The 27732-nt window shown below is 37.9% G+C and overlaps 2 protein-coding genes across 2 annotated transcripts in view; both read right to left on the bottom strand.

The window, feature by feature from the left end:
• Positions 1 to 223: 223 nt before the first annotated feature.
• Hrb27C (Heterogeneous nuclear ribonucleoprotein at 27C) lies at positions 224 to 7213 on the bottom strand. Its single transcript, XM_017624497.1, has 4 exons — positions 7008 to 7213; positions 4133 to 4423; positions 3555 to 4064; positions 224 to 3264 (listed from the first exon to the last, which is right to left on the bottom strand). Exons 3-4 carry the CDS (start codon positions 4047 to 4049, stop codon positions 2488 to 2490), a joined length of 1272 nt encoding a protein of 423 aa, XP_017479986.1. The 5' UTR covers positions 4050 to 4064; positions 4133 to 4423; positions 7008 to 7213; the 3' UTR covers positions 224 to 2487.
• Positions 7214 to 13937: 6724 nt separating this feature from the next.
• LOC108367941 (uncharacterized) overlaps positions 13938 to 27732 on the bottom strand; it is a 15394-nt gene continuing 1599 nt past the window's right edge. Inside the window, exons 2-4 of the mRNA XM_017622688.1 lie at positions 25958 to 26563; positions 25450 to 25898; positions 13938 to 13992 (exon numbers count right to left, since the gene is read on the bottom strand). Of these exons, the coding sequence (XP_017478177.1) occupies positions 13938 to 13992; positions 25450 to 25898; positions 25958 to 26332 (879 nt within the window). The 5' untranslated portion in view covers positions 26333 to 26563. The remainder of the gene's footprint in view (positions 13993 to 25449; positions 25899 to 25957; positions 26564 to 27732) is intronic.

Below are 27732 nucleotides of genomic sequence, written 5' to 3'. Positions count from 1 at the left end.
ATAATAAGTATGTATGCATGTATTTAAATATATATGTAGTATATATACTAATATATGTATGTATATATTTATATATTCAATTAAAATTTAAACTTTAAAATTTATAGTAAATCATAATCATTAAAGAAATTGTTTTACAATTAACAGTCAGTGTTGGTTTTGTGTTTAATCCTCTTTACGTTACGTTACGTTTACTTTAACTTTGCATCAAGTGGTTGCTTGCTTTTTAATTTAGTTTTACGTTAAAATTTTATGCTAGCGTACATTAAATTTAGACTTGTTTCATTTGTAATTGTAATTTAGCATTCGTTCTATCAAATATGTAATCTTATTTTGTTTTGTTATATTATCATTATATTACGATTAATTTTACATAGATTTAAATGTATGTGGTAGATAATAAATTGAATTCTTTTTTGTATTCTCCATTTAAATGTAATTTAGTTATGTATGTATGCTTTTAAAGTATGTGTGTGTTTACAGTAATTTATTGTTATTGTATGGTATTTATATTAAATTTAATAATTACGTCAGGTTTCTTGTTATAATATTCTATTAGCATTTATTTTTTGTTTTTTTTCGACCTTTTTCTTATTTCTGAGGCTCGCATCGGTGATATTTGCGAACACTGGCTACCACCATTTTGCTTCCCGTTTATAAAATATTAGAATCTGTATTTTTTAGCTTAAATCTTTTAACATCTATTTTTGTCGTAAGCATACTATTAATGCATGTGAACTGGGTTCCACAGATAACAAAAAAGGCATTTTTTCGGTGCTCACAAAAAGGAGATAAACTCAAAGTATGTTCATATCGGACACGGTATACATATGTACATATGTATTTTTTAGACGTATCATGTATAAAACTGGTTAATTTCAGCGATGGAGAGTGCGAAGTTACTGAGGCTATGGCGATTATTAACAATTTAAACCGATTCATTCTTCCACACAGTCGTATTTCTCGCATGGACCATGGAGTCCACCCTCAAAGCCAAATTTGCAGTTCTTTGAATGTGATCACTACTATCTCTGTTCATTTGAATTTTTCGCAGTCACCGTCCTGTAGTAAGTTGTAGTTGTAATTATCGTAGTAATAGCTATAAACTATATATAGGCTACATCATTTACTTGATGACATATACTATTTCTAAATTAAAACATTCCGTTTATTTACTCTTATCAACTTCAAATGTAATTTTTTGTTCATTTTCTCTTTTTTTGTCCTTTTGGTTGTTTAAATTTTGATAAATTATTGTATGTAAACTATATCTGTAGGTAAATATATATGTATCTATATATATTGGCTTATTAATTCACTATTACTACACATAATTCTTGTTGTCTCTTCATAGGGTTATAAAGTGAATTTATGTGTTTTTACATCTTGTTTTTCACCTATTCAAAATTTTTCTCATTTACATTCATCAAAATTAAGATAGCAATGCGTATATGTATTATTAAAATATTTTTATGTAATTTACTATTATTTTTATTATAATTTTAGTTGTAACTAAAGTTCAAACCATAAATGTAATCATAAGTTATGTATGTATGTATGTTGGTATACAATGTATGCACAAAATAAAAATTTTAAATGAATTTTAACAATACTATTACCTTGAGATTATGAAAAAAGAAATCAACTGGAACTGCCAGCTAGGTTAGACTGTAGTGTCTTAAATGCGGCAAACGCGCAGATGTGCAACGAATTTATATAGATCAACAAACTTCCTAACATAGAGAACTAAAAGTAATTATTACTGGGGAGTGAGATAAAACAACTCCTTAAACACTAATAGCTTATTCAAATGATTAGGTACAACTTATAACACGTTAAGTATAAATGTATTCCCGAAAAATATGCATCTAAATTATTGTATTGTGCCTAAAAGCGAGTTATTTTTGGGCATTCATTCATTAACTCATGCAAAAATAAATAACTCATAATTAATTCAAAATAATGTCGCTACCACATAAGCCCATTTCTCTACAGTCACGCATGTCCGTATTGCTGTGCCAGTTGATTCATTCTATCAAATTTATTCTAGATTAATGCGAACAGTTTACGGTTTGTTCTCTAAATTTCCTTTTTTTTCAAAATATGAATTTACTTTTTGCTTGTGATTTTTTAAGCTAGTATTTAAGTTAAGTTTGTGTCTGTGTATAATGGATGGTAGCAGTGTTTTATGTATGTATGTTGAGTGCCTAATGCTTCTCGCTTTTTTATGCCTTCACATATTTGTATGTTCTTTGTCCTTTTTCCTCAATATAAGTAATGTATGTATATAAACATTATATTTAGTATTTGTTTATGTAGTATATATATATAGTTAGTAATTAATTTCAACAACTGAACTGAATGAATAGACGCTAAGCTTAAACATTAATCTTACTTCACACCACGCAATGAGCGAAATACAACGTTCACTTGTTCGGTAAGGACGCTGGTGTTCGGACGCGTTATGTGTGTGTCGACTAATGCGCCTTAAACTGCCTGCGAGGCAGCGTATGGTGGCTGTGTAGCACTATCATTTCCATACGCTGACCGCGGTCCGGCGCCATAATTCGAGGCACCGCCGTCTTGTTTTCCATAGTTGCTATAGTCATAGTCATAACCAGAGCCATAACCGCCGTAGTCATATTCTGAACCCGATTTTGATGCCGAGTTACCCGGACCAGTCCGTGGCATGCCGCCTACAGGGCCGGTAGTTGAGGGGCCTCCGGCTCCCCATGTTTGAGCGCGCGAATACATATCAGTAGCGCTTCCGGCAGCAGCTCCTGGTGCTCCTGTCGGACCAGCCGAATTCGGGGGTATGTTCCATGAATTCCAGCTGCCACCGCCTGAAGGACCAGATGGTCCACCAGTTGATGTCGAATTATACATATCGTAGCCGCCATAACCTTGGGTTTGTTGAGGACCAGCAGCATAATTAGACCATTGTGGAGGTGGTCCTTGGGGGCCAGGTGGAGCACCCCAGCCCTGGTAAGAACCAGGGCCACTATTACCGTACCCGTAGCCTTGCTGCTGAGGTGAAGTTCCCCAGCCCTGGTAGCCAGGCATCATATTAGGGGCACCAATTGGCATATTAAGTGGTGGACCTCCCATTTGGCCGTTCTGACCCTGCATCATATTGATTGGTGCATGATGGGGTCCCCAGTGGTTGCACTCGTTGCCAAGCTTGCCATAACCGCCGCTAACGTTGCTATTGTTAGCGCTTTGGCCGCCAGATCCATCTCGAGGTTCCGCCTTTTTAATTTCCACCTAAGAAAAAATAAATATTTATAAGTCATTTTGAAATACTGAATCCACACCTCCTACTTATTGTGTAGCAACTTAAAGTTAAGCTTAAAATTTAGAAAGAAATAAAGAAATAAATAGTAAAAAGTAAGTTAATCAAATAAAACGGCCTAAAACGGCTAAAATCATTTTAAAAATTATAAATTATATTAAGTACATTTTTTGAATCTACATCAATCTCAGTTGAACCACTTGATATTTTGTGGACAAGCAAGTCCTGTCTTTCATTTATGATTTATTTTTTGAAAACTCACCTGTTTACCATTAAGATTGATGTAGCGTTCATTAGTGACATGCTCCACCGACGACTCCTCCTCAAACGACAAAAAACCGAAGCCACGAGATTTTTTCTTCTCTTGATCATACATAATGACTACTTCAGTTACTTTGCCATAGCGTCCAAAGAAAGTACGCAAATCCGTCTCAGTAACATTGGATGGTAAACCGCCAAGGAAAACTTTGTAACCGCCTCCTTTCTTAGGCTTTTGCAACGTACGAGGATTGCATGGTTTTGGATCAATCGTGCGTCCGTCAAGTGTATGCGGTCCACTCTGTAGCACATGGCTCACATTTGCCGGATCCGCAAATGTTACAAAGCCAAAACCACGAGAACGACCACTCTCGTTGTTCTTCATTACCACACAATCAATGATCTCTCCAAAACGGCAGAAATAACGTGACAGGTTTTCCTGTGTCGTCTCCCATGAGAGACCGCCAACAAACAGTTTTCCCCTCTCATCTTCCTCCATGATCTTCTGCGGACTCTTTTTTTTTTAATAAAAGCAACAAATCAACGATAATGTCAATAATACAAAAAAAAAATAGCACTTACGGTTGCTGTTGTTGAAATCGTTTTTAAGCCGTTACTTTTTTTGCGTCTGCAAAGTTCTTGTTACTATCGCTGTTTTTTATGTCGCCGCTTATGGTATTTTTAACACTTTTGTTTCTCTTGTGTAGGTTGGCTAGTTGATTTTGTAGTTTTTTAGCATTAAGGTTTTTTAAGCAAATTATAGCTAGCTTAAAGTGAAGAAACTCGGACTTCTTAAGGGGTTTGCAATTGCTATGTCCACACTTTGGATTTTTAGCTTAGAAAACCAAAGCCACGACGCCAACACGTAACTTTCTGTTATATTTTTTAAAAGCGCAGACGATGAATTGTTAACATGAAAATATAAGGAAATAGTTTTTATGTATAACATTTTTGCACCTATAAACTTAATATTTATTTCAAAATTTTCTTTTGTCTATTTAAAAATATTATAATTATTTACTTCTAGTTTTACTCACTAAAACAACAGCGAAGGGTGTATAATAAAAAAAAAATTAGAATTCAAACGGGGAATTCTCTAGTATAGGGTAACAACCCCTAAAAAAACTCGGGTGGGGTACCAAACGACGCGTTTCGGTCCCCCTATTAACAATCTGAAGGGGGAGGGCTAATATTATTAACCATGTAAAAGTTATAATCAAAAAACTTTGTTAAATTTCGTTGTTTTCTATGAGCAATTACCACGTCAAAAATGCACTAAATCATCAGTTTCCACTTTTAGAACACTATTGAAACGTCTCCGGTTATTGTTTTATGCAAACAAAATCATTTATTCACTTTTATTTTATATATTTCGTTAATAAAACAGAGTAAACAAACTTTGCGCCTGCCAAAATTATTATAACCTCAAATCGCTGGTATTGCCACTTTATTTCACATTTCATTTGCACTATTACACTCAGTTTACACTATACACTTCTTCTTTTTTTACTTTCACCTAAATAAATTATTCTAACCAAAATATAATAGCAAATCTCGCTATACCATGGCAGCGCTACTTTTATGGTTTACAGTTATTTATCGAAGTATTTATTTTTATGGGAAGAGCGCCGCAGGCGAAAATTTTTAATAAAAAATCGCAAGATTTTTTATCAAAAATTTTCATTATTTATCAAAGTATTGATTTTTGCGGGAAAAGCGCCGCAGGCGAAAATTTTTAACAAAAAATCGCGCGATTTTTTATTAAAAATTTTCATTATTTATCGAAGTATTGATTTTTATGGAAAAAGCGCCCCAGTCGAAAATTTGTAATAAAAAATCGCGCGACTATTTATCGATTTATATATTAAATTAAAGAAGATACCGAAAAGCATTGAACACTGCACACACCTTGTAAGGAAAAGTGAATTATTACGAAATACTAATACAGTGGCAGCACTATAGCTATTTTGGAATCTCGCGTTTCAGTTCGCAAAGATTGTCAACTTCCTTTTAATAACAAAATAATCTATCCTAGGTTGATAAAAATATGTGTTTGTTTAATAATTAAGTTAAATTATATATTTTAATAGTGTTTAAAAAGTGAGAACAGGTGATTTAGTGAATTTTTGTTGGGGTAATTGCCCCTACAAAACAACGAAATTTAACAAACGTTTTTTTTTATTATAACTTTTAAATGGTTAATAATATTAGCTCTCCCCTCATAATTGTTAATAGGACCTTTTTTAGGGGTTGTTACCCTATACTAGAGAATTACCTTCAAACGCTTGAACTATGCACTATACGTGTATACATTATTGAAAATAATCCAAAAACTTGGTTCTATCCCAATCTTCCGCAACAAAACAAAAAATGTTAAATCTTAAAAGCAACAAAAGATTTTTAATTTGGCAATACCAGGTACGCGAATAAATAAACGTACCTGCTCCCAAATATTCACCTCAACTATGGTTATTCACCATAAGCGGCATTTCTATCCAAAAACAAAATGGAAGTCGCGTGAATGCTTTATTAAAAAATGCCTTTCATGCCGCAGAAAGTTTGCATAACCACAATAAAATTTCAGGTCCATAACAAAAAATTCACATTGAATGAATGGGTTATTGTTAAATACAAACCTCGCCAAATCCTATATCGCCACATTTACAAGTTATAACCTAAAAATTAAATCGACATTTAGCTTTGTCACAAAATGGGGCAAACACATACATACTTGCCCATGTATAAATTACACAAACGCGTGTATACATACGCAAAGTACAATGAATGAAATGCCTATGAAAACCCTTGAAAGATTCGACATTACACCGGTCGGCCCACATGTCCACTTCAACTTCTTTCTATTCCGATATTTAAAATACCAATATATTTTAGCTACACATTTTTATTTGCTTTTCTCTTATATATATTGCGTGCACATATGTATATACAATTATTGTATATACATATGTACATACATGTGTAAATGGCCGACTCGGACTACGATTTGTGCCATGTATACACGGTATACATATTTGTAAATGAGGATGTGTGAATCGTGTGGATGTACATAGTATTTTTATGTATAGAATAAAATGAGGAATTTTTCACTTTCCACAAAAGTCTCTAGCCCCAAGTACTATGCGAAAAGACAATTTTTGCATTCTGCCTGATATTCAAGGATGTAGGTATATTAAGCCAAAGCGGACTTATTGTTACACTTTTTAGACTACAGAAATTATATATCGTTTTTGTGGCGTTCATATTGGTCAGCGCCATGGTAGTTCCTGCATACGTCACTCCAAGCACTTTTACAGAACACTGTTTTGCCTAAACCAAAATCGAAAAATTGGCTCAGAGGGTCGTCCGCCAGCTACCTACCAGCTTGCTACTTTTCACAAAATTCCGACACCCGAGAGCGTTACATAAAGTCCTTAAATCATTAAAATTTTATTCTCACCGTTTCCGCCAAGTGTTCGTCTGCGAGAATCTCAATATATCCGCACTGCAAATTCACTAAATTTAAGTTTTTTCCTTAAAAAACTAGCTTATAATTAATTGTATGATTTGATGCATACGATTATAACCTAACTTAAAAAAATGATTTCGACAAACTGAAACGCTGCATGCAGGAGGTGAGTTTTTCCTGTACTGAACTGTGGTGAAACAGTCTTCGTCGCAGAGTACAATGACTGCTTGTCCAGTATTTACCTATATATCCATCCCTTTTTTTCGCATGCGTTGAATAGATCGGCAGTATTCTGCCACGTTTTATTATTGAAAATTTTCCCTCCACAAATCGGTTCAATATTCCTTGGTTCCAGCGCAAGTGTCAAGCATTAACCCTCTTGGAGACCCAACCATTTTGAAGTAGAATTCTCATAAAGCTGAAATTAGTCGAAAACGCAGAACATATACTTAAACGCAGTCTGTATACGCAGAATTTTGTCGATTACTGGAGCCCTCAGTGTTGCTTATTACACTGTTGCCACTCATCAATGCCTTTTCATAAACTTACCCTTTCAACTACAATTTTTCGAATTATAATAGATTTTAGCTAAATATAAACTACTTAGTATTCAACAAAAACCTTATTCAATAGTAAATTTCAAATATTTTAAACATATTTTGAATAGGAACTTATNCACGGAAAAATCTAAATTCCGCAGATTTCTGCGCTACGGGCTACAACTACAGAAAAATTCTGCGGTGTTGAGTTTTCATTTACATGGCGCTTTGGTAAGACAGATCGTGTCAGCTGACTCGGGTTTACGTACCGGTAGGTTTACGTTCTTGACTAATTTCAGCTTAAGCCATTTCTCATTTCGTTAACTTTGAAGTTATACGATGTTCCATGCGGGGATTTTTAGGCAATTTTAGAGGCGATTAGCTGGATCAAAAGTTGGCTGCACCCCAACTTCATTGGAAGCGATTTGTTGAAAGGCCGTTCACACCCCGCGATTTTTGCTTTCAACTAAAAGTTGCCTGTAAAATTTCGTCATGCGAGCACCGTATGGGCTCGTCACACGGTCAGTAATTATAACGATATTTGGACCGCGATCCATATTGATGGAATTTTCGACTTTTCATGCAGAAACATACAATTTAATTGAGTTGCAGATATTATTAAAACTGAATATATAAAATATTCTTGACGGTCATCGTGGTATACCTTTTACATCTTGCGCTTTGCTGGCAAAGTTATAAATGTCACGCAAGGCCACAAAGTTTTATCCGGCATCAACTTTAAGAACTTGATTTCAAGTTGGTCACATTTACTGATTGTCAAAACTCATTTGAAGTGACTGCTGTGACGCAGGCTGCACGTAACTTGGAGGTTACACGTATCAAGAACTTGAAAGCAAGTTGCAATACGCTCACACTTTTTACTAACACAATCGTACTTTTACAACTAGAACGTCGACTTGATATCGATTTTTCCTTACAAGTCGTAAGGCAACTTGAAAGCCAAGTCAAACAGCAGATAACAGATGGCATTCAGTAAGCGGTCTCTAGTCACTAATAGTGACTGTTGGTGGTGAACTTGCATTTTGAGCCAATTTACACTACGACTTTTCACCCTGCGTTTTTGACACGTTCCCTTTTAAAAAAGTCTTCGAAAATCCTCGTGCATTTAAACGATGACTTTTTCTTTGCGGCGTTTCTTGCGTATTTTTGACATTTAAGCGTAAAATTTTCTTTCGTCAACTCTTTCGTCCTAATTTTTAAAGCGGAGCGAATCGCGAACGCAAAGCAAAAATACGAAAAAGTGAACTCGATAAAAGCGAAACGTCAAAAAAAACCTCTCGATTTCGCTCACCGTGTGTGCTTGCCTACCACGCTGACTTCGCTACACTTCTTGCCTACAAGCTCGACACGCATGACTTTCCACCCAGGGTGAAAAGTCATCGTGTAAATTGGCTCTTTGAGACTATTTGGTATTCAATACGCTGTCTCACGTCTCTAGTTAAAAAAAAGTAACTAATTTGTCAGCTGGCTAAGAGCCGGTCACAAAAATAGAAGTATGGAGGAAAAACTTATTTCTTTCCATTTTGTTAAAAAAAAAACGCGAAAATGAAGCGAGGAAATTTGTTCAGCAAGAATTTCATTAGGAAATAAACCAAAATGCTTTAATATCATACAAACGCTAATTAACCTTAATTTATTTGTTCATAAGTTGTACAAATTAAGACTGTTTTAACATTTGTGTAGCACTAGGTAGTGCATTCCACAGCACCACTGCACTAACAAAGAAAATGCGGGATGAGACCTTTGACTTGTGTAAATGAATAATAAGGTTGCAGGTACGAGAAGATACGGCAAATTTTAACTTCGTAAATAGATACATCGGAGTACGGGAGTTGCCTGTGTTTACTTTCACCACACATTTTTGGTGCACTTTTTGCGACTCTCTTTCTGATTACTCAAATCGTCTCAAGTCACAATAATAGTCACTAATTGATAATCTCAAATTTAGTGACTTGAGATGAGACTGAATTACTGAATTCCAGGGTTAATCTGTTCCCGTACTTAGGAATTTAGTTAATAATAGCCAGGGAGATATTACTGCAGGTATTATAAATATGTGTACGGGAACAAGGCGAGAATTTTAAGTTGCCTTCACGACGGCATCTTGAAAGTAAAATTTACTATCCAGTTGCGTGCAGTCTGCGTCGCAGCTGCCCAGTTCTTCATCGTGTAACCGCACTCTATTTTGATAGTCAGTTTTACTTGAACGTCGACTTGATATAAATTTTTCCTTTCAAGTCGTGAGGTGACTTGAAAGTCAAGTCAAACAGATGGGGCTGGGGCTCTATTCTGTAACTGTGAGAAAATGTAGTGTACACCGAGTGCAAAACTACTACAAAAGAATAACGTGTACATTGTAATTCTTAACCAAATTTTCGTGATTTGCTTTTGAAGTTACATATATTCGTTTCAATCATTTCAAATGGAGCTCTTTGGAGAATTTATTTCTATTAAAAATCTTAAAAATAGTGATTTTGTTTACTTGTCGGGCTGTATTTTTTCATACGGATATACACTGGATCCTTGGCTAAAAACTTCTGTGGTAAAACAACTGTCCCCCTACGTCTCCCTTCTGTGCTATCTAAAGTCAAAGAGTAAGTTCCTTCAAAAGGGATTTCCAGCAGAAATGATCAATGTCTGGCTATTAAGAGAATCGATGCTCAAATAATTAAAAAGTTATAGGTCTGACCTTTAATTAGATAAGAATTACGTAACTATCTGAGACCCTCGTCATCCGTGATTCCAACAATTCAAATACTTATAAAAAACGGGGTGCATGCGCCAAAAGAAACAAATATTTTTAAAGTGGTATAAAGTCATCTTCGAAAAAAGAATAAAATTAACTACTACTGAAAAAAGTTGTTTGAATAAAAGACGAGCTCGTGTAATAACAAATTCTTTAAAAACATAGTTCTTTACCGCGGTACGCGTATTCATTACATATTATAAGTTATTTTATTAAATAAATCCAAATGGAAAGTCAAGGAGACTCATGCGGAGAATTCAATTGCCACAAGTGCAACGAAAAGGATAACAGCCGTATGGTACAATGTGACCAGTGCGACAAGTGGTAATATTTCGCCTGTGTCGGGGTTAACAGCGGAATAGAAGACGAGAGCTGGCATTGCGCCAAATGCAATCCGCAAACTTCCACCGCAACTACAAGTGCTGCAGCTCCCCCGAACAAAGAACGCAGCGAAATGATACCAATACCTAGTTCACATTTCTTGCAATCAACATCATCACCTGCACAGGAAGCAGCGCCTTAAAATCCATGGAGCACCGATGGCGGTTACGCTGGGACAGCTACACATACGAGTGGTCCCAACCCATTGGTTACCACACCGCTGCACCTCCCGGCATCAGCTTCCGCAGCAAATTTGCCATTTTGCAAATTTTTGAAACAGTAGACCGCAACGTGCCAAATGCGAAAGAGTTAGAGCTACGTCTAGCCATGTTAGAAGAAGAGAGCCAGCTTAATCAAAGTTGTCTGGAGAAAAAATATGTTATTCTATCACATTCGCAAGGAACTTTGGCATCGAGTATTCATGGCACCGACATAAGGACTGCCCCAACACCTGCGCAAATAATTGAGAATTTGATCGAAAAGGTGAAAAGGGCTCCACCTATAAAAGAGAGGCTAGATAGCCTCCTAGACTATGCGCTCTGCGTGCGTAACGTATACTCCACAATGGAATCCTGCCGCATGGGGGCTTATATGAATAACCCTACTCTAGTGAAAGATTTGGTGGATAAGTTGCCAAACAACCACAAGCTTCCTTGGGCTATGCATCCGAAAGGACAACACGAGCCAATAGTAAAAATATTTAGTGACTTGCTCTATGCACTTGCTGAAGCGGCGTGTAAAGCAGTCGGATACACTACTCCGTAAAGAGGCGGGATTGTCAACACGCACATGCAAACATCCAATGCACAACGAGATGTCACCTGTAGTCACTATAAAGCTGGTAGACACCGAGTGACATAGTGCGAGGACTTTAGAAAGCTGAAATCAACTTGCACATGGGATGTTGGCCGTGCGTTAAAGTTATGTCGCCAATGCCTTAACGCTCACCGACGCAGATGCTTCGTAGCCGGGACCTGCGGAGTGGACGGTTGTAAAGACAAACATCACCCGCTCCTGCACGGAAGTACGGCCCTGAACTCACAAAACAGCCATGGCTACCCTAGCGCGACAGCCAGCGGAAGTGTTAACTCACACAATGACACCAGACGAAAGACTTCTCCCTACTTTCGCATCTTGCCAGTTCGTGTATATTGAAATGGAAACCATAATGATACATTTGCATTTTTAGACGAAGGTTCATCAGTAACCCTCATCGAAGAAAAAATCTTCAAGCAACTCAACCTGACAGGTGTTCCCGATCCATTATGCCTTCGCTTGACAGGTGACAATACTCGTAATGAAGACGCATCTGTGAGAACTTCTTTCATGATCAGTGGCATACAGCATAACAAAGCGTTTAATGGGCTATTTTTGCTTACGCGTAAAAACACATTTAGCGCATTTAGCTCTAAATGCTACCCTAAATGTACATTTATCCATACAAAATTCGTCACCTAAATGCAACTCCATTTTTGCATTAAAAATCTAAATACTGAAAGCAACCCTGTGATCTTCCAAAATTTCGACGATTCGAACATGGTTTAACGAGAAAAAGTGGCAACATTGCTTTTTCGCGTATACAGTGGCTAGCTGCCGATCGAGATTGCATTTATTATTTTGCATTATTTGGATAAACAAAAGTTACGCAAATTGAACATCTGTGATGCTGATAGAAATCTGGATCAATTTGTGATTAATTCTGTTCGTTTTGTTTCCAAATTACACGCATAGCACGGACAAATGAATATATACACAAACAAATTTTTAGTTATGGTTAATACAATTCAAGTTTTTGTATTGAATTTTTGGTTTAATTTTTTTTTTCCTTTTCAGTAGGGTTTTTTGTATATTATCTTTTCAGTGAGAATTGATCGTAATAGATACGGATCTTAACAAGCGACTGGAACACGGCTATTTGTCAAAAGCATACGATTTCGAGCTCGCGTAAATGTACATTTGCTAAATGCTATAGCATGAACGCTCTTCGAAAACAATGTTCGAAAGTGCTAAATGTTGCATTTTAAATTCAGCAAAACCGCTGCATAACATTACTGGGGTGCACACCGTGAGCCATCTCGGCCTGCCAAGGCAAACTGTTGACATGGCGAAAATTACCAAGGATTACCCATATATGACCGGCCTATCAATACAACCATACGTTAACGCGAAGCCGACATTGCTTATTGGCTCCGACAATTGGCAAGTGACCGTACCGCTTAAGATTCGAGAAGGCAGTTGGTGCCAACCGATAGCAACGAAGACTAGATTGGGTTGGGCTATACAAGGTCGTTGTGGCGGTTCATCGTTGAACGTGCGCCTAAACGTACATACATGCGCGTGCAAAGCCGAAAATGAAAGACTGCACGAAATGGTTAAGGAGCACTTCCATTTAGATGACCTCAAACCAACGATGCTGCGCTCACCATACTCGAATCGACGTGCAGAAAGGTCAACAACAGGTACGAGGTTGGGCTACTATGGCGACACGAGGAAATCAGCTGCTCAACTGCTGCTTTCGTAAGGATTCGTCACTGAAGCTAGCTATGCAGAAGCAGATCGGATACCTTTTAGCTAAGGGCTACGCAAAGAAGTTGAGCACAGCTGAGCTAGAAGCACATAAAAGACGCGTGTGGTATATGCCAATATTCGTGACTTGCAACCCAAATACATCTGGGAAAGTGCGCCTAGTCTGGGACGCTGCAGCTAAAAGTAAAGGCGTAGCGCTTAACCGCACCGTTCTAGGTGGACCCGACTTTTTGATTCCTTTAGTCGACATCTTATTGGGATTTCGCGTCGGAAAGGTTGCCATCTGCGCCGACATCGCCGAAATGTTCCACCAAATTAATGTAACTATTAACGATATGCACGTGCAAAGGTTTCTTTTGATGGACATGGAGGACGACATTAGCTGCGCTCCGTGCATCGCATACTATGTGCGCGACAAAATTGTGAACACTTTCGTTCAACGATTTCCGGAAGCAGTCGATGCTATAAAACGTTACCATTACGTTGACGACTTTATCTACAGTGAGGATAGCGAACAGGCTGTCATAGAGCTAGCTAAAACGGTGAAACATAAATAAAGACGTATTCAAATACGCGTTCAGGTTCACAAGACTAAGCGAAACGTTGTAGCAGGTGACACTACACCAACCAAGCGCGAGATCCCTCTATTATAGCTGCTAAATCAGAGGTAGCACCTCTGAACCCGGTATCAATCCCCCGCCTGGAACTTCAAGCAGCAGTACTGGGCGCGAGACTGGCTTCAAAGATACAAGGCATATCACGGCTACAAATAAAAAAGAAAATATTCTGGACGGATTCAATAACGGTACTGGAATGGCTCGGTATGGATCCCCGACAATTCCGCCCATTCGTAATATTACGAGTTGCTGACATCTTAGAACGAACGAACTTGAACCAATGGAAATCGATATAATCGCTTGACTTGGGATCAGTCGACAACAACGAAGTCAAAAATCACTTACTACATATTTGGAAGTTGGAACAGAAGAAACTCACCATCAACTTCGAGTATTTTTCAAACTGAAGAAGGCTGTATCGTGCGCTGGCTAGATTCATTCTTTATATAAAGAAAGTCAAAGCAAAGTCTCGATCACGGGAACTTCCCAACATGGTCACCTTTGAAATGGTTAAAGCAGCATAAACGGCACTAATAATTCAGGCGCAGCTTAGCGAGTGCGGAAACGATCTTCTTCTTCTTCTTGTTTGGCGCTATAACCGCCTAAGCGATTTTAGCCGAGTTCAGCAAAGCACGCCAGTCGTTTCTCCTCTGTGCCAACTGACGCCAATTGGAAAAGCCAAGTGAAGCCAAGCCCTTCTCCACCTGATCTTTCCATCGCAGTGGGGGCCTCCCTCTTCCTCTGCTACCACCAGCGGGTTCCGAGTTGAATACTTTCAGAGCTGGAGCGTCGGTGTCCATTCGAACGACATGACCAAGCCAGCGGAGCCGCTGTCTTTTAATTCGTTGCACTATGTCCATATCGTTGTAAAGCTCATACAGCTCATCGTTCCATCGTCTGCGGTACTCGCCGTCGCCAACGCGTAAAGGACCGTAAATCTTCCGCAAAATCTTTCTCTCAAACACCCCAAGAGCCGCCTCATCGGATGTTGTCATTGTCCATGCTTCTGCGCCATATACCAGCACGGGCATGATGAGTGACTTATAGAGCGTGGTTTTCGTACGTCGAGAGAGGACTTTACTCCTGAATTGCCTACTCAGTCCAAAGTAGCACTTGTTGGCAAGAGTGATTCTACGTTGGATTTCAATGCTGACATTATTATCGGTGTTAATGCTGGTTCCCAAGTAAACGAAATTCTCTACTTTCTCGAAATTGTAACTGTCAACAGTGACGTGGGTGCCAAGGCGCGAATGTGCTGACTGTTTGTTTGATGACAGGAGATACTTCGTCTTGTCCTCGTTTACCACCAGACCCATGCGCTTTGCTTCCCTATCCAACTTGGAAAAGGCAGAACAGACTTCGCGGTTTTTCTTACCGATGATGTCGATGTCGTCAGCATAAGCCAGCAATTGCACGCTCTTGTAGTAAATTGTTCCTGAGCGGTTCAGTTCTGCAGCTCTTATTATCTTCTCCAACATCAGATTAAAGAAGTCACATGAAAGGGAGTCTCCCTGTCTGAAACCCCGTTTTGTGGCGAACGGCTCGGAGAGGTCTTTTCCAATTCTGACGGAGCTGGTGGTATTGCTCAACGTCATTTTACACAGCCGTATGAGTTTTGAGGGGATGCCAAATTCAGACATAGCGGCGTATAGGCAACTCCTTTTAGTGCTGTCAAAAGCGGCTTTAAAGTCGACAAATAGGTGGTGAGTGTCGATCCTTTTCTCGCGGGTCTTTTCCAAGATTTGGCGTATTGTGAATACCTGGTCTATGGTGGATTTGCCAGGTCTAAAGCCACACTGATAAGGCCCAATCAGTTCATTGACGGTGGGCTTCAGTCTTTCACACAATACGCTCGATAAGACCTTGTAACCTATGCTTAGAAGGCTGATCCCGCGGTAGTTGGCGCGAATGGCGGGGTCACCTTTCTTGTGGATTGGGCAGAGCACACTTAAATTCCAGTCGTCGGGCATGCGTTCATCTGACCATATTCTGCACAAGAGTTGATGCATGCACCTTATCAACTCCTCGCCGCCGTACTTGAATAGCTCAGCTGGCAGGCTGTCAGCTCCAGCGGCTTTGTTGTTTTTCAGCCGCGTTATTGCTATACGTACCTCGTCATAGTCAGGCGGTGGAACGTCGACTCCGTCATCATCGACTGCGGGCTCGGGTTCTTCTTCTCCACAACTTTCCGTGCTGCTACCATTTAGTAGGGCGGAAAAGTGTTCCCTCCATAATTTAAGTACGCTCTGGACATCAGTTACTAGGTCGCCATTATTGTTTTTACAAGAGTACTCCCCGGTCTTTAAACCTTCTGTAAGTCGCCTAACTCTCTGGTAAAATTTTCGGGCATTCCTCCTGTCGGCCAGCATTTCAAGCTCTTCGCACTCACGTATTTCTGCCTCTCTCTTCTTGTTGCGGCAAATACGTCTCGCTTCCCTCTTCAGATCCCTACAGCGGTCCCACATAACACGCGTTGCGCCCGATCGAAGCGTGGCTCTGTAGGCGGCATCTTTTTTCTCTGCAGCTTCCTGACACTCCTCATCGTACCAGTTGTTCTTTCGGGCTCGCTGAAATCCGACTACTTCTTCGGCGGCGGTACTTAATGAGCGGGAAATGTGGTTCCACTGCTCGCATATGTCGGTTTGTTGAAGAGTGCTCTCTGAGAGCAGGTGTGAGAGTCGAGTAGCGAAAGCGCTGGCTGTCTGTTGTGATTGCAGCTTTTCGACGTTAAGCTTTCCTTGCATATTTCGTCGCACATTTTTTTCTGCACAGAGGCAGGTGCGTATCTTGGCTGCAAGAAGATAGTGCTTCGAGTCGATGTTTGGGCCTCGGAGTGTGCATACGTCTAAAACACTGAAAGCGTGCCTTCCGTCTATCACAACATGATCGATTTGGTTTCTCGTTTTTCGATCCGGAGACAGCCAGGTAGCTTGATGGATCTTTTTATGCTTGAACCTAGTACTGCATACTACCATGTTTCGGGCCCCGGCGAAGTCGATCAGCCTCAATCCGTTGTCGGACGTTTCGTCGTGGAGGCTGAAGTTTCCGACGGTGGTTCTAAAGATCCCTTCCTTGCCCACCCTGGCATTGAAGTCGCCAAGCACGATTTTGACATCATGACGGGGGCAGTGCTCGTACGTGCGCTCCAAGCGCTCATAGAAGAGATCCTTGGATGCCTCATCCTTCTCTTCCGTCGGGGCATGGGCGCAGATGAGCGAGATGTTGAAGAATCTCGCTTTGATGCGGATTGTGGCTAGACGCTCGTCCACCGGGGTGAACGACAGTACTCGGCGACGGAGTCTCTCTCCCACCACAAATCCAACTCCGAATTTGCGCTCCTTTACATGGCAGCTGTAGTAGACGTCGCAAGGCCCCAGACATTGTTTGCCTTGCCCCTTCCAACGCATTTCTTGGATGGCGGTGATGTCAGCTTTTGTCCTTACGAGGACATCAACCAGCCGGGCAGAGGCACCTTCCCCATTAAGGGTCCGGACATTCCAGGTGCATGCCCTCAAATCGTAGTCCTTTAAACGTTTGCCGTGGTCGTCATCATAAGGGGGGGTCTCATCCGAGGCTTTGCCTTGCTTCTTCACTGGAAGTGGTTTTTACGTGGCGGGTCCCAAGCCCAGCGCACAACCCATTGCTGGGACGGGGGTGGTTTCGCAACCAAATACACGTTTATATAGCGAGCCGCTTGCTCCAAGCAGACACCCGCTTGCAGCCGCACCTACTGGTGAACAGACGCTGCAGACTTCAGTGAGCCCTTAAACCGAATAAGTCAGAGTGGCCCCACCGAAGCTCCCTCTCTTTCTGCCGTGACCCAAGGCTCCACTCGGATTGGTTACCGCATCTCGCACATGGGTTGCTCACGTTGCCCAGAGTGCGCGAACGAGGACGCAAGAGTCGGGATTGAGTATAGCCATGCAACTGTAACTGCATACCCAGCGCAACGACTATACCCCATTGCACTCCAGGACGAAAGAGTCGGAATTTAGTATAGCCAACGATCTACTTAGCCTAAAAAGCGGTGAGAGTCTTGAAAAAAGCAGTAAATTAAAAGCGCTTGATGTATTTGTAAATGAGTTTGATGTCATACGTGTTCGAGGTCGGGCCGAATTCCTCGCAGCTCGCAATGCTTTGGATCTGCCGGGTAAACACCACGTCACCTACCTTATAGCTAAAGACGCCCACGAAAGGTATCAACACATATCACACGAAACTGCAACAAATGAAATAAGAAGGGGATTCCATATACCGCGGCTCCGCTTCCTGTGTTGTATGGTACGTCGAATGTGTCAAACTTGCAAAAATAAATTTGCGACACCTCGTCCTCCACAAATGCCGCTAGACTTGCAAGCTTCGAACGACCGTTTAGTTATGTTGGGATCGGCTATTTTGGCCCAATACTCGTCGTTGTTGGCAGACATCGAGAAAAACGTTGGGGCGTAATCTTCACGTGCCTCACGGTTAATGCATAATAATAATAATAATATACCCCGATAACGATACGAACTTCGAAGCGACCAGCAATATCTTGCGTATCGAAGCAAAGCAAGTAGACTACGCAACTATCCAGACAAAATTTTACAATATCAAGAGTAACTTCAACCCACCGGCGGCGCCTCATATGGGCGGGGCGTGGGAACGACTTATAAGGTCGGTCAAGACCGTGTTAAATGAAATGCATCCCGAGAACAACTTTAACGATGAAACCCTTCGTAGCGCTCTCTAAGAAGTTTAGTTCATGATAAATTCAAGACCACTTACTTTCGCTACCATAGACGGGTGCGACGAAGAAGCACTCACGCCGAACCACATTTTATCGGGCTCGTCCTCCGGCTACAAACCAATCTGAAGCGGCGGAGACCCAACGCTATCGTCAAACGCAAATGTATGTGGATAGGTTCTGGCAGAGATGGGTGCAAGAGTATCCGCCAATCCTAACGCGGAGAGCCAAGTGGTTCGAGAAGCAACCCCTTTTAAAGGTTGACGACGTAGTGGTAATTGTCGACGAGTCTATGGCAAGGAGCTATTGGCCGAAAGGCATCATAGTAGACGTCGTTACAGCAAAGGATGGCCAGGTGAGGAGGCAACCGTGAAAACAGCACGCGGAATTCTGGATCGACCTTCCATAAAGCTAGCTGTGCTAGACGTCGGTCATCCGAAGAAGTAAGCTCGGAGGACTCGCTTACGAGGGAGGGAAGGTTGCCGCCGTTCCCAGTGGGTACCCAATACGTAAGATTTCCCAGTGGGTACATAGACATAAGCAGTATATTTCCAAACACATTAAGGCACTGTTGCCAACTTGGTGCTTTTCGCACTAAATTTAGTGCTTTTCTTTATTCTAAACGCGAAAATTTTAGAGTTTAGTGCTTGGTGCGTTTTTTGGTGCTTTTGTTTTTAGATTGAAGACACCAAATCTGTAAATCTTAAAAAAAAGTGGGCAAAATTTATAGCAACCGTAAGTTCTGTGAGAAATTTTACAAAAATCGGAACAAACTCATGTCACAATGACAATCGTAAGCGAGAGCATATTTTTACCAACAATATAAATATGTCCCAGCAAAGTGGACCAGGAATCACCTTTTAGACATTTAGGCTGGATTTGTTATACTTTTTTCTACGACTAATCAAAAAAGCAGCAGCATCTCCTAACAATAACACTTATATCTAACGAACCTTTTGAAAAAAGAGAATAATCAAAATGAAGAGTACACAGCTGTTTTGACACAAAAATATTTTTCCGACTATGCGCCAGTGGATAATAATCAAATTTCGTTATGTTTCAGGTGTTAAGTGGTCGGAAAGAAAAGTTCTTTATGTTTCTTTAGATCACAAGATCATAAGAGACAGCAGTGTAGATTTAAACCACTACATAGTTCATGAAACTTCATTTCTGGTTTTTGCTTTAGTTTGATAGGAATTGTAGAAAAAATTAAGCAAAACTAATAAAATTTTAACATTTAAACAGCCAGGAAAAATTAATATATTTTGCTTACATCTAGGCGAAGCGGCAACGCTCGACACAGCTGCAAATAAGAACAAGAATCTTAACGTCGATTGAACGGAAATATTTGAATTTATAGAAAACAGAATAAATTCGACCGTCGAGCAAAAAATATTGATTTTTATTAATTTAAATCGGCATCCCTACAATACAATTTTTCATGCATACAAAGTCCATTAAATACTCCAATAAAAATTTGGTGCTTTTTTCGAGAAAAAACGCCATTTTTCTTGGGTTTTAGTGCTTTTTCAAATTCAAAACTTGGCAACACTGCATTAAGGGTATTCATCAAACCTTATAAATGCATTTTAAACCGAATAAACTTATAGTTGTGTAAACCTTATAAATGAGTTGTCAAATCTTATATGGAAACTCGTTTACACTAGCTATGCTTCTTGGGCAATAATCGGGATCCGCATAAAAATTTTGCACGTAAATTCAACAACAACGATGTGATCCTGATAGAGATCTGGTTCAATTATTATCAAACAAATGAATTCATACACAAACAGACATTCTGCCATTGTTTATTTTAACTTGCTTCAAATAAATATATTTAAAGAAAAATTATCTCGTAAATATTATTTTTCCCCATTTAGTGAGTTAGTTTCTATAATTTCTTTATCCTCGGGCTACTAGTATAAAGTTAGTGATACTGAGCTCTATAACCAAAGAAAACACGACTAGTGTCGCATGTGTAAACGAAAAGAGAGTGTGGCTCGTTCATTTAACAGAATGCGTAAACTTATAAGCTTACCTGCTTGATAAAGTTAACGGTTTAGATGAATACCACTACTACAAAGCCAATAACGTGCATACGCCAAAAGAAGCAAATGTTTTTAAAGTAGTATAAAGTCATCTTCGAAAAAAGAATAAAATTAATTACTACTGAAAAAAGTTGTTCGAATAAAAGGCGAGCTCGTGAAGTAACAGTAATTAAAGACTTTTATTTAAAATTGTTAATACCGGACCAACGAGAACAAAAATATTAAGGACCTATGCCAATTGATAGAAAATGGGAAATTTTTACAGAAAAAACTAAAAATTTGACATTTATCTTGGGAAAACGAACGTCAGAATTTTACCTAGCTCATGGGGCTAGATAAAATTTTGACAGCATATAAAATTTGCAAGTAGTAAAATTTGGTTTTTTTTTGAACTGTCAAAATTTTACTTTGCATTTGGCACAGCGAAATTCACCACAGTAAAAGTTTTTACCCCGTCTAACCAAGGAGAAAAATGTTACCGATTGGCACACAGCCTAAATTAATAAAGTAAACCCAAGTTAAGCTGTCAAACAGTACTTTACGCACCTATTTACACATCTGCAAAAGGAGGCGTTCCCCTAACAGCCTCGTAAAATGACAGCTTAATGCCCAATTTCAGATGGCTTATTTAAGTAGAGATTTTTGATTAACTTCAGCATTTCTTTTTCAAATCATACATTTAATCTGCATTTAAATAGACAATATTGGCTATATACATATGAAATATGCAACCAAACAACCAATATTGATAAATAGGTTGTTTTATCAATCTTGCCAAAAAATAATCAGCTGTTCTGTGCAAAATGTAAACAAACAAACAAATGCAATTCATTTAAATAAAGTTGAACAGAAACCGAACAACTCTCATAAATGAAACGTTTGAAACCCCACATAAATGCCAAGCTAGGTAAAACCATAGTGGAATAATAACAAGATGTTGTCAGTAGCGACGTGTTTGTTTTAATTTTGACAAGATCGGCATGCTTATTTTCATTGCTGCCGATCATAATTTTTATACTACTATTCTTTGGAAAATATTATCTAAAATACTTAAATTTAGTAAGTCGTTTTATCGCGATTTTTTAAGAACTTGGTGTTTTCAGAACGGTATCAATATTTTAAATTATTGGATTTGTATAAGTTTTGTCCTAGAAATGTAAAAAAATAAAACTTTTGCTGCATTGTCATAATATTGGGCCAAATGTACAACTGATATACTAGAATAGAGTTTTAATAATAGTAATAAAGTATCAAGTTAGAAAAAAACTTAAAAAAATGCTATTTGGTTTCATGCCTTTCCTTTTATTATTATCAATCAAGCAATAACTAAAATATTACAAACCTCACATTCATACACATACATATGTATGCACATGAAAAAGTAGTTTATGTCGAAAGGCTGGCTTTAGTAAAAATCGGCATTCGCAGCATCCGATTGCGAATGACTCACTGGCGCTGAGCCGTTGAACAACTTTTGGCAAATAAACGTATAGATTTCACAGGAACTTGAATAAAAATATAACAAAAATATACAAAATTCGTCACCTAAATGCAATTCAATGCAACTCAGTTTCTGCATTAAGGCTGTGTGCGTGTACGTCTAAATTACTACCTAAATAGAGAAAAGTCCTAAATCATTGGAAATTGTCAACCTAAATTGTACTGTGAAATATAAAAGGGCGCGCGATTAAGCGAACAATGATTTTTTTAGAAGTTATAGCTAATTTTTATCATTTCTATCATGATAAAAAAATAGGAAGGTAGAACCGCTGAGAGAAATTTTTCAAATTCTTGGTGTTTGCAAGCAATTTAATTTTAAAATTTTACACACAAACTCACACACACATTCTCATTTTCAATCTCAAACAACAAAAACTTTGAACAATTCCTTTTTTTACTCTCAATTTTATGTGATTTTAAAACGTTGGCAAACTTCAAAAAAAATCATGGCCGACGAATTGAGAGAACGGTTTTACCTTACTATATTTTATCATGATTTCTATGGCACAAAAAGAAAATATTCAGGAAAATGTCAGTGAAAATATTATTTGTTTTGGTAAAACTATAAAAAATAGGGCCCAATGAGCTAGAAAAAAAGAAACAGTGGGCGTGCCGCGCCTATTATTCTTGATTTTGATGGTATGAATTTTGTTTTGTTGCAAATTAAAAGTGGCGGTGCAAGGGGTGGTAAAATTCGAATTTTCAATATTTTCAAAAGCTTATTTTTCGGAAATTTTTGAAGCGATTAAAATCGTGGATGTGGTTGGAAAGATAATTGAAATACCTTTCATTTAGTATGTATATCTATATATCTACTAATATATACATATTTCAAGAAAAACTGAATTATGTCCTTTTTTAAATAAAAATGTATCCTTCTTAAAGAAATACGTAATCATTTATGAGATATGAATATAAGAACAAAGCAGTATTTAAAAAATAAAATAAAATTTGTAAAAAATCTATATTTATATATATATTTTGTTTATACCTAGGCAAGAACCGCACTTACAAAAAACTGATTTGAGTCAACACACATTTCTTTCAAGCATTTTTACCTCGGTCTTTATAGCGCACTCGCTGATACCGTATACAAAAGTACACAAAATTTATTATTTTTATTCGATATTTTTTATTTGCGCGGTGGATTAAAATGGAAGCGAACAAGAATTCTATTTTATTATAATAATAATTCAAACTTAAAATGGACTCTACAAAGAAAATCAGCCTTTTTTCACTTCGCGTCAAATGAATGATGTGTTTATACCTGTTTTCTAACCGATGTGAGAAATAAAAAAGCGATTTGAAAACAAATTCGAGTCAATACACTTATGAATTTCTGAGCGTATTGAAAGTTGGTTTATGCTTCTGTTTTGAATCACAGCAAACTGGTTCAAAGCGCTTTATGTGTCGGTATAAACAAGGTAATAGTTAATTACGTATTATTTAAGAAAAACATACATTTTTATTAAAAAATGGATATGATTTCATTTTCTTTGTTTCCTCGAAATATGTGTACATTATAGATATACATATAAAATGAAAGGTATTTCAATTAATGGGAATTAAATTTTATATCAAATAAGACGAGAACTTTTAAAATCCATGCATTCGTTTTTAAGAAATTTTGATTTAAAACATTTTTTAATTTGAACTTTGACCCTTAATAACTTGTGTTACTGCTGTTTCCTAAAAAAAAAGAAATACATCGTTATACTCACCTCAATGATGTTTTTTTTTTTATTTGAGAATCTGAGCTATTCTGCACTTATGCCCAAATTTTTCTCAACTATTTTTCAGGCAACTTTTGCGTTCAACTCATGCAGGGTTGCACGAAAAAAATTTAATGGCTAAAAATATCAAACTATAAAAAAATATCAAAATATTCTCCTTAAAAGGGCGTTTGCATTGTTCAACTTTGCATTCTCCTTTTGGTTAAACGGCCTTTCAACTTATCGCTTTCAACAAAGTTGGTCGTCAGCCAAAATTTAGTCATTCAACTTTTTTTCGTGCAACCCTGCGTGAGTTGAAAGCAAAAGTTGAACGCAAAATCACACGTGCGAACACCTTTTTAGGTTGAGCTGGTGGAAATCAAGAATGATAGAATACAACATGAACCAAAAATACAAGATCACGTAAGAACGCGAAGTTGTATTTGTAACTGGTTTTGAGAAAAAAATTTGCGAAAGCGGGTTCGTCAGCTGAGCGTTTGTTTACATCACGAGCACCACTATTTTACACTTTTATTCAAGTAAAGACGAGTTAATTCAACATGACAACACATTTTAAAGCATTTTGTTGCATCATTTTATCTAAATTGTGCGTTTAAAGTGGCTGACAATAATTTTGGCTAATTTTGGTTTTCGTTGTTTTCTTTGCTTTGTTTACTTTTCGATCGTTTTCCAGTGAAACAAGATGGCGTAGAACCCGCTAAAAAAAATCGACTTTTTTCACTCTCTTGTTCTTACGTGATCTTGTGTCTTTCGTTCATGGAATACAAGATTGCGCCGTCCTGGGCGTTGACGTTTGTGTACCACAAGTAAACAAAGAATAGAGCGAAAAGAACGTGTTTTAATTTTGCTAAATGCGATAATATTGCATTTTTCACCTAATCTATTAGAGAACAGTGAACATTTTAGTGCACTCCATTGCTTTGCAATTAAGGCTGCTGCAGAAAACCGCAGCAGCATCTCTGCGGGATTGATTAGTTAACTTGCTAATGGAGGCTGCGTGGAGCAGAAACAAAATCATTGTGAGAAAATTCTGTTAATATAATAATAGGGAAACATTTTGAGAGCGGCTTTGCCGTTCCCTATGTACACAAAATGCACCGATTCGTCCCAGCGCTACACTTGCATCTACGCTTCTTGCATCTTGACGCCTGTCGCAATTTAACACACAGCACTTAATTGTATTAGTTTTTACGCAGTCTTCAACTCAAAATTGCAAATTCACACAATTTAAACTGATTTTTCACTTATAATTCAAATTTCTCTTTCGCTGATTTGTAAACAAAGGTTTATTTACAAGTTACCACAACTGTCAAAATCGGCAAAACCAAAGTAGCGGTACCACTGACGGCGCCACCTTTGTTCGCTGCACCGTGGGTGGAAATAACCTTTAGTATTGTTACGAAATTGCTTCAAATTGCTTTCCTAGCGTTTCTTGACCATTCAAAGGCCTTTGATTCTTTGGACCATGTCTTGCTATGTAAGAAGCTGGAGAACTTATTTTGCTTCTCTAGTCATGCAACCGCTCTCATTAGATCATACCTTGGCGAAAGAACTCAGGCAGTAAGCATTGGCAGCAGAATTTCTGTACCTACCTACCTGTAGTAAGTGGCGTCCCACAAAATATTGTAATGTCCAACGTCAAATAAACTTCGCAAACCCACAAAAAAACATATTTTCTGTTTCTTCTTTTTCTGTTTATTCCTGACANCTTCACACTTCACCGGCTCAGACATGTCCTTGACTTTCTTTTTTGTTTTCACCTCGGATTTTACTTTGTTTGTTTTCTTTACGTTTTTAGGTCTTGTATGAGCAAGATTGAGTTGTTTACTTTTTTTCGATAAGACCAGCCCAGCTTCATTTAAGTTATTGCCGCTCTGCATATCCTTATCCGATTCAACTAGAAACTTTGTTGTTGTTGTAGTGTCAGTACTAAGTTTTTTATCAATATTTATTTCGTGTTCGATATCATTTGATGGAGATGTTTCATCATCATCCATAAAATGTTCATTCCATTCTGGTGATACCTTTATATCCTCTACGTGATCCTTGTAAACAAATAGAAAATAATTATTGTTTAATTATATCTAAATCGTATTTGATATACCATATCTACAGTATCTGGCATCTTAGTTACTTCCATTAGCTCTTCATGTACTGGAACCCATTCAAAAGTGTTGGCTATACTTTCTATCTTCACTTTTTCCGTTTGTGTGCAACGTAATTCATTATCAGCCCTTCTCGCCTTTTCAATAAAATCATAAACGTCTTTAAGTTTTTGGGCACAATCAAGGCATAGATATTGCATCCGGGCATCATCGAGTTCATTTGGATCATCTTTCAAACTTAAATTAATTTGTGTACATTTACAAAAACACTCTTTGTATGATATATCCAAAGAGTCAACAGGCTGATACCAATCTAGCAGATGCACCCGATCTTCCGGCGACAAACAGGCACGGCATATATTTGATAAATCCATCTGAACTTTTCACCACTGCCGTATTGATAATTCAAGTCTTAGTCGGTAAAAAATAGTTTTGTAGAATGTGTGATTATATATTGGTAAGACAGAACAATTTGAAAATAGGGATGTCGAAAATATTTCGATATAAAAAATGGTACAATTTTAATGCTTTTAAAAGTCGACTGTCCGACAAATAGATTTCTTCGGTAGATATAGTGATGTTCCGATATCAGTGAAAACTATCTCCTGAAATTGAATCAAAATAAATTAAAATGTACTTTAATAAATTTAAGGAAAAATATTGTGGCATAAATGTAGAATACCTACAATTCTCTAATTAAACAAAATCATATTGGGATCGATGGAGATCATTGAGGTGAACGTAACGATATATATATTTTTTTTGGGAAACAACAACTACAACAATTATTAAAAGTCAAAGTTCAAATTAAGCATGTTTTTTAATTAATATATCTCGAGAACCCCTCCAAGGATTTGGAAAATTTGATGTCATTTGATAGAGAATTTAATTCTCTTTAATTTGATATACATATTAATACATACATATATCTTTTATAGTATTCACAAAAATATAATTAATGTGGAATTCTACTTTGTGAGGGTTATAATCCATAAGTGCGGCCGAAGGCCGCCTACGCAGAAAGGCGTTCTCTGCAAAAGGTGTTCAGTGCCTTTTCTTCGCAACACAGAAAAGAATTCTACTTTGTGAGGGTTATAATCCATAAGTGCGGCCGAAGGCCGCCTACGCAGAAAGGTGTTCTCTGCAAAAGGTGTTCAGCGCCTTTTCTTCGCAACACAGAAAGAGAATTCTACTTTGTGAGGGTTATAATCCATAAGTGCGGCCGAAGGCCGCCTACGCAAAAAGAAGTTTATACACAAAAACCCTGTATACTTTTTTTCCACATTAATTCGATTTTTGTGAAAACTATAAAAAGGTATCAATTATATAAATAGGCAATCATGTTTCTTTTACACCCCTTTTACGGCTAAACTGTACTTCTAAGGTATAAACAATTATATATCATTAGAAAGGTATTTTGATGCTGATGTGCAGGCAATTTTTAAAATTTCAAATTAGTTTAAAATAGAGCGAAAAAATCAATTCAAAAGTCACACCAATACCAATGCCATACATGTACATGGTTGGGGCGGAAATGCCTCCTAAATGTATGCTTTAATATTGATAGTGAGTTAAAGAAACGTGCTAAGCAGCAGTTTAGGAATAAGATGTATGTATGTATGTACATGAATAGATTAGCCTCAAACAAGGATGAAGATAATTTTGAGTATGGAGAAGAAGAAAGGGATAAATACAGAAATTAAAATAAAAGTAAAGAAACCTAAATATAAAGACAAAGAGGAAGGAAAATTTAAATACCTAACCTAATAACAAT

The sequence above is a fragment of the Rhagoletis zephyria genome, unplaced genomic scaffold (assembly GCF_001687245.7).
Source record: "Rhagoletis zephyria isolate East Lansing unplaced genomic scaffold, Rhagoletis_zephyria_1.1 Rzeph_scaffold_00003, whole genome shotgun sequence".
NCBI lineage: Eukaryota > Metazoa > Arthropoda > Insecta > Diptera > Tephritidae > Rhagoletis > Rhagoletis zephyria.
This window is presented reverse-complemented; position numbering and strand designations above follow the sequence as displayed.

Excerpts from the sequence above, each read along its gene's own strand:
- Hrb27C (XM_017624497.1), bottom strand. The coding sequence starts at position 4,049 with ATGGAGGAAGATGAGAGGGGAAAACTGTTTGTTGGCGGTCTCTCATGG. Across the intron at positions 3,265-3,554 it reads TCAATCTTAATGGTAAACAG|GTGGAAATTAAAAAGGCGGA; the intron begins GTGAGTTTTCAA and ends ATTTTTTCTTAG.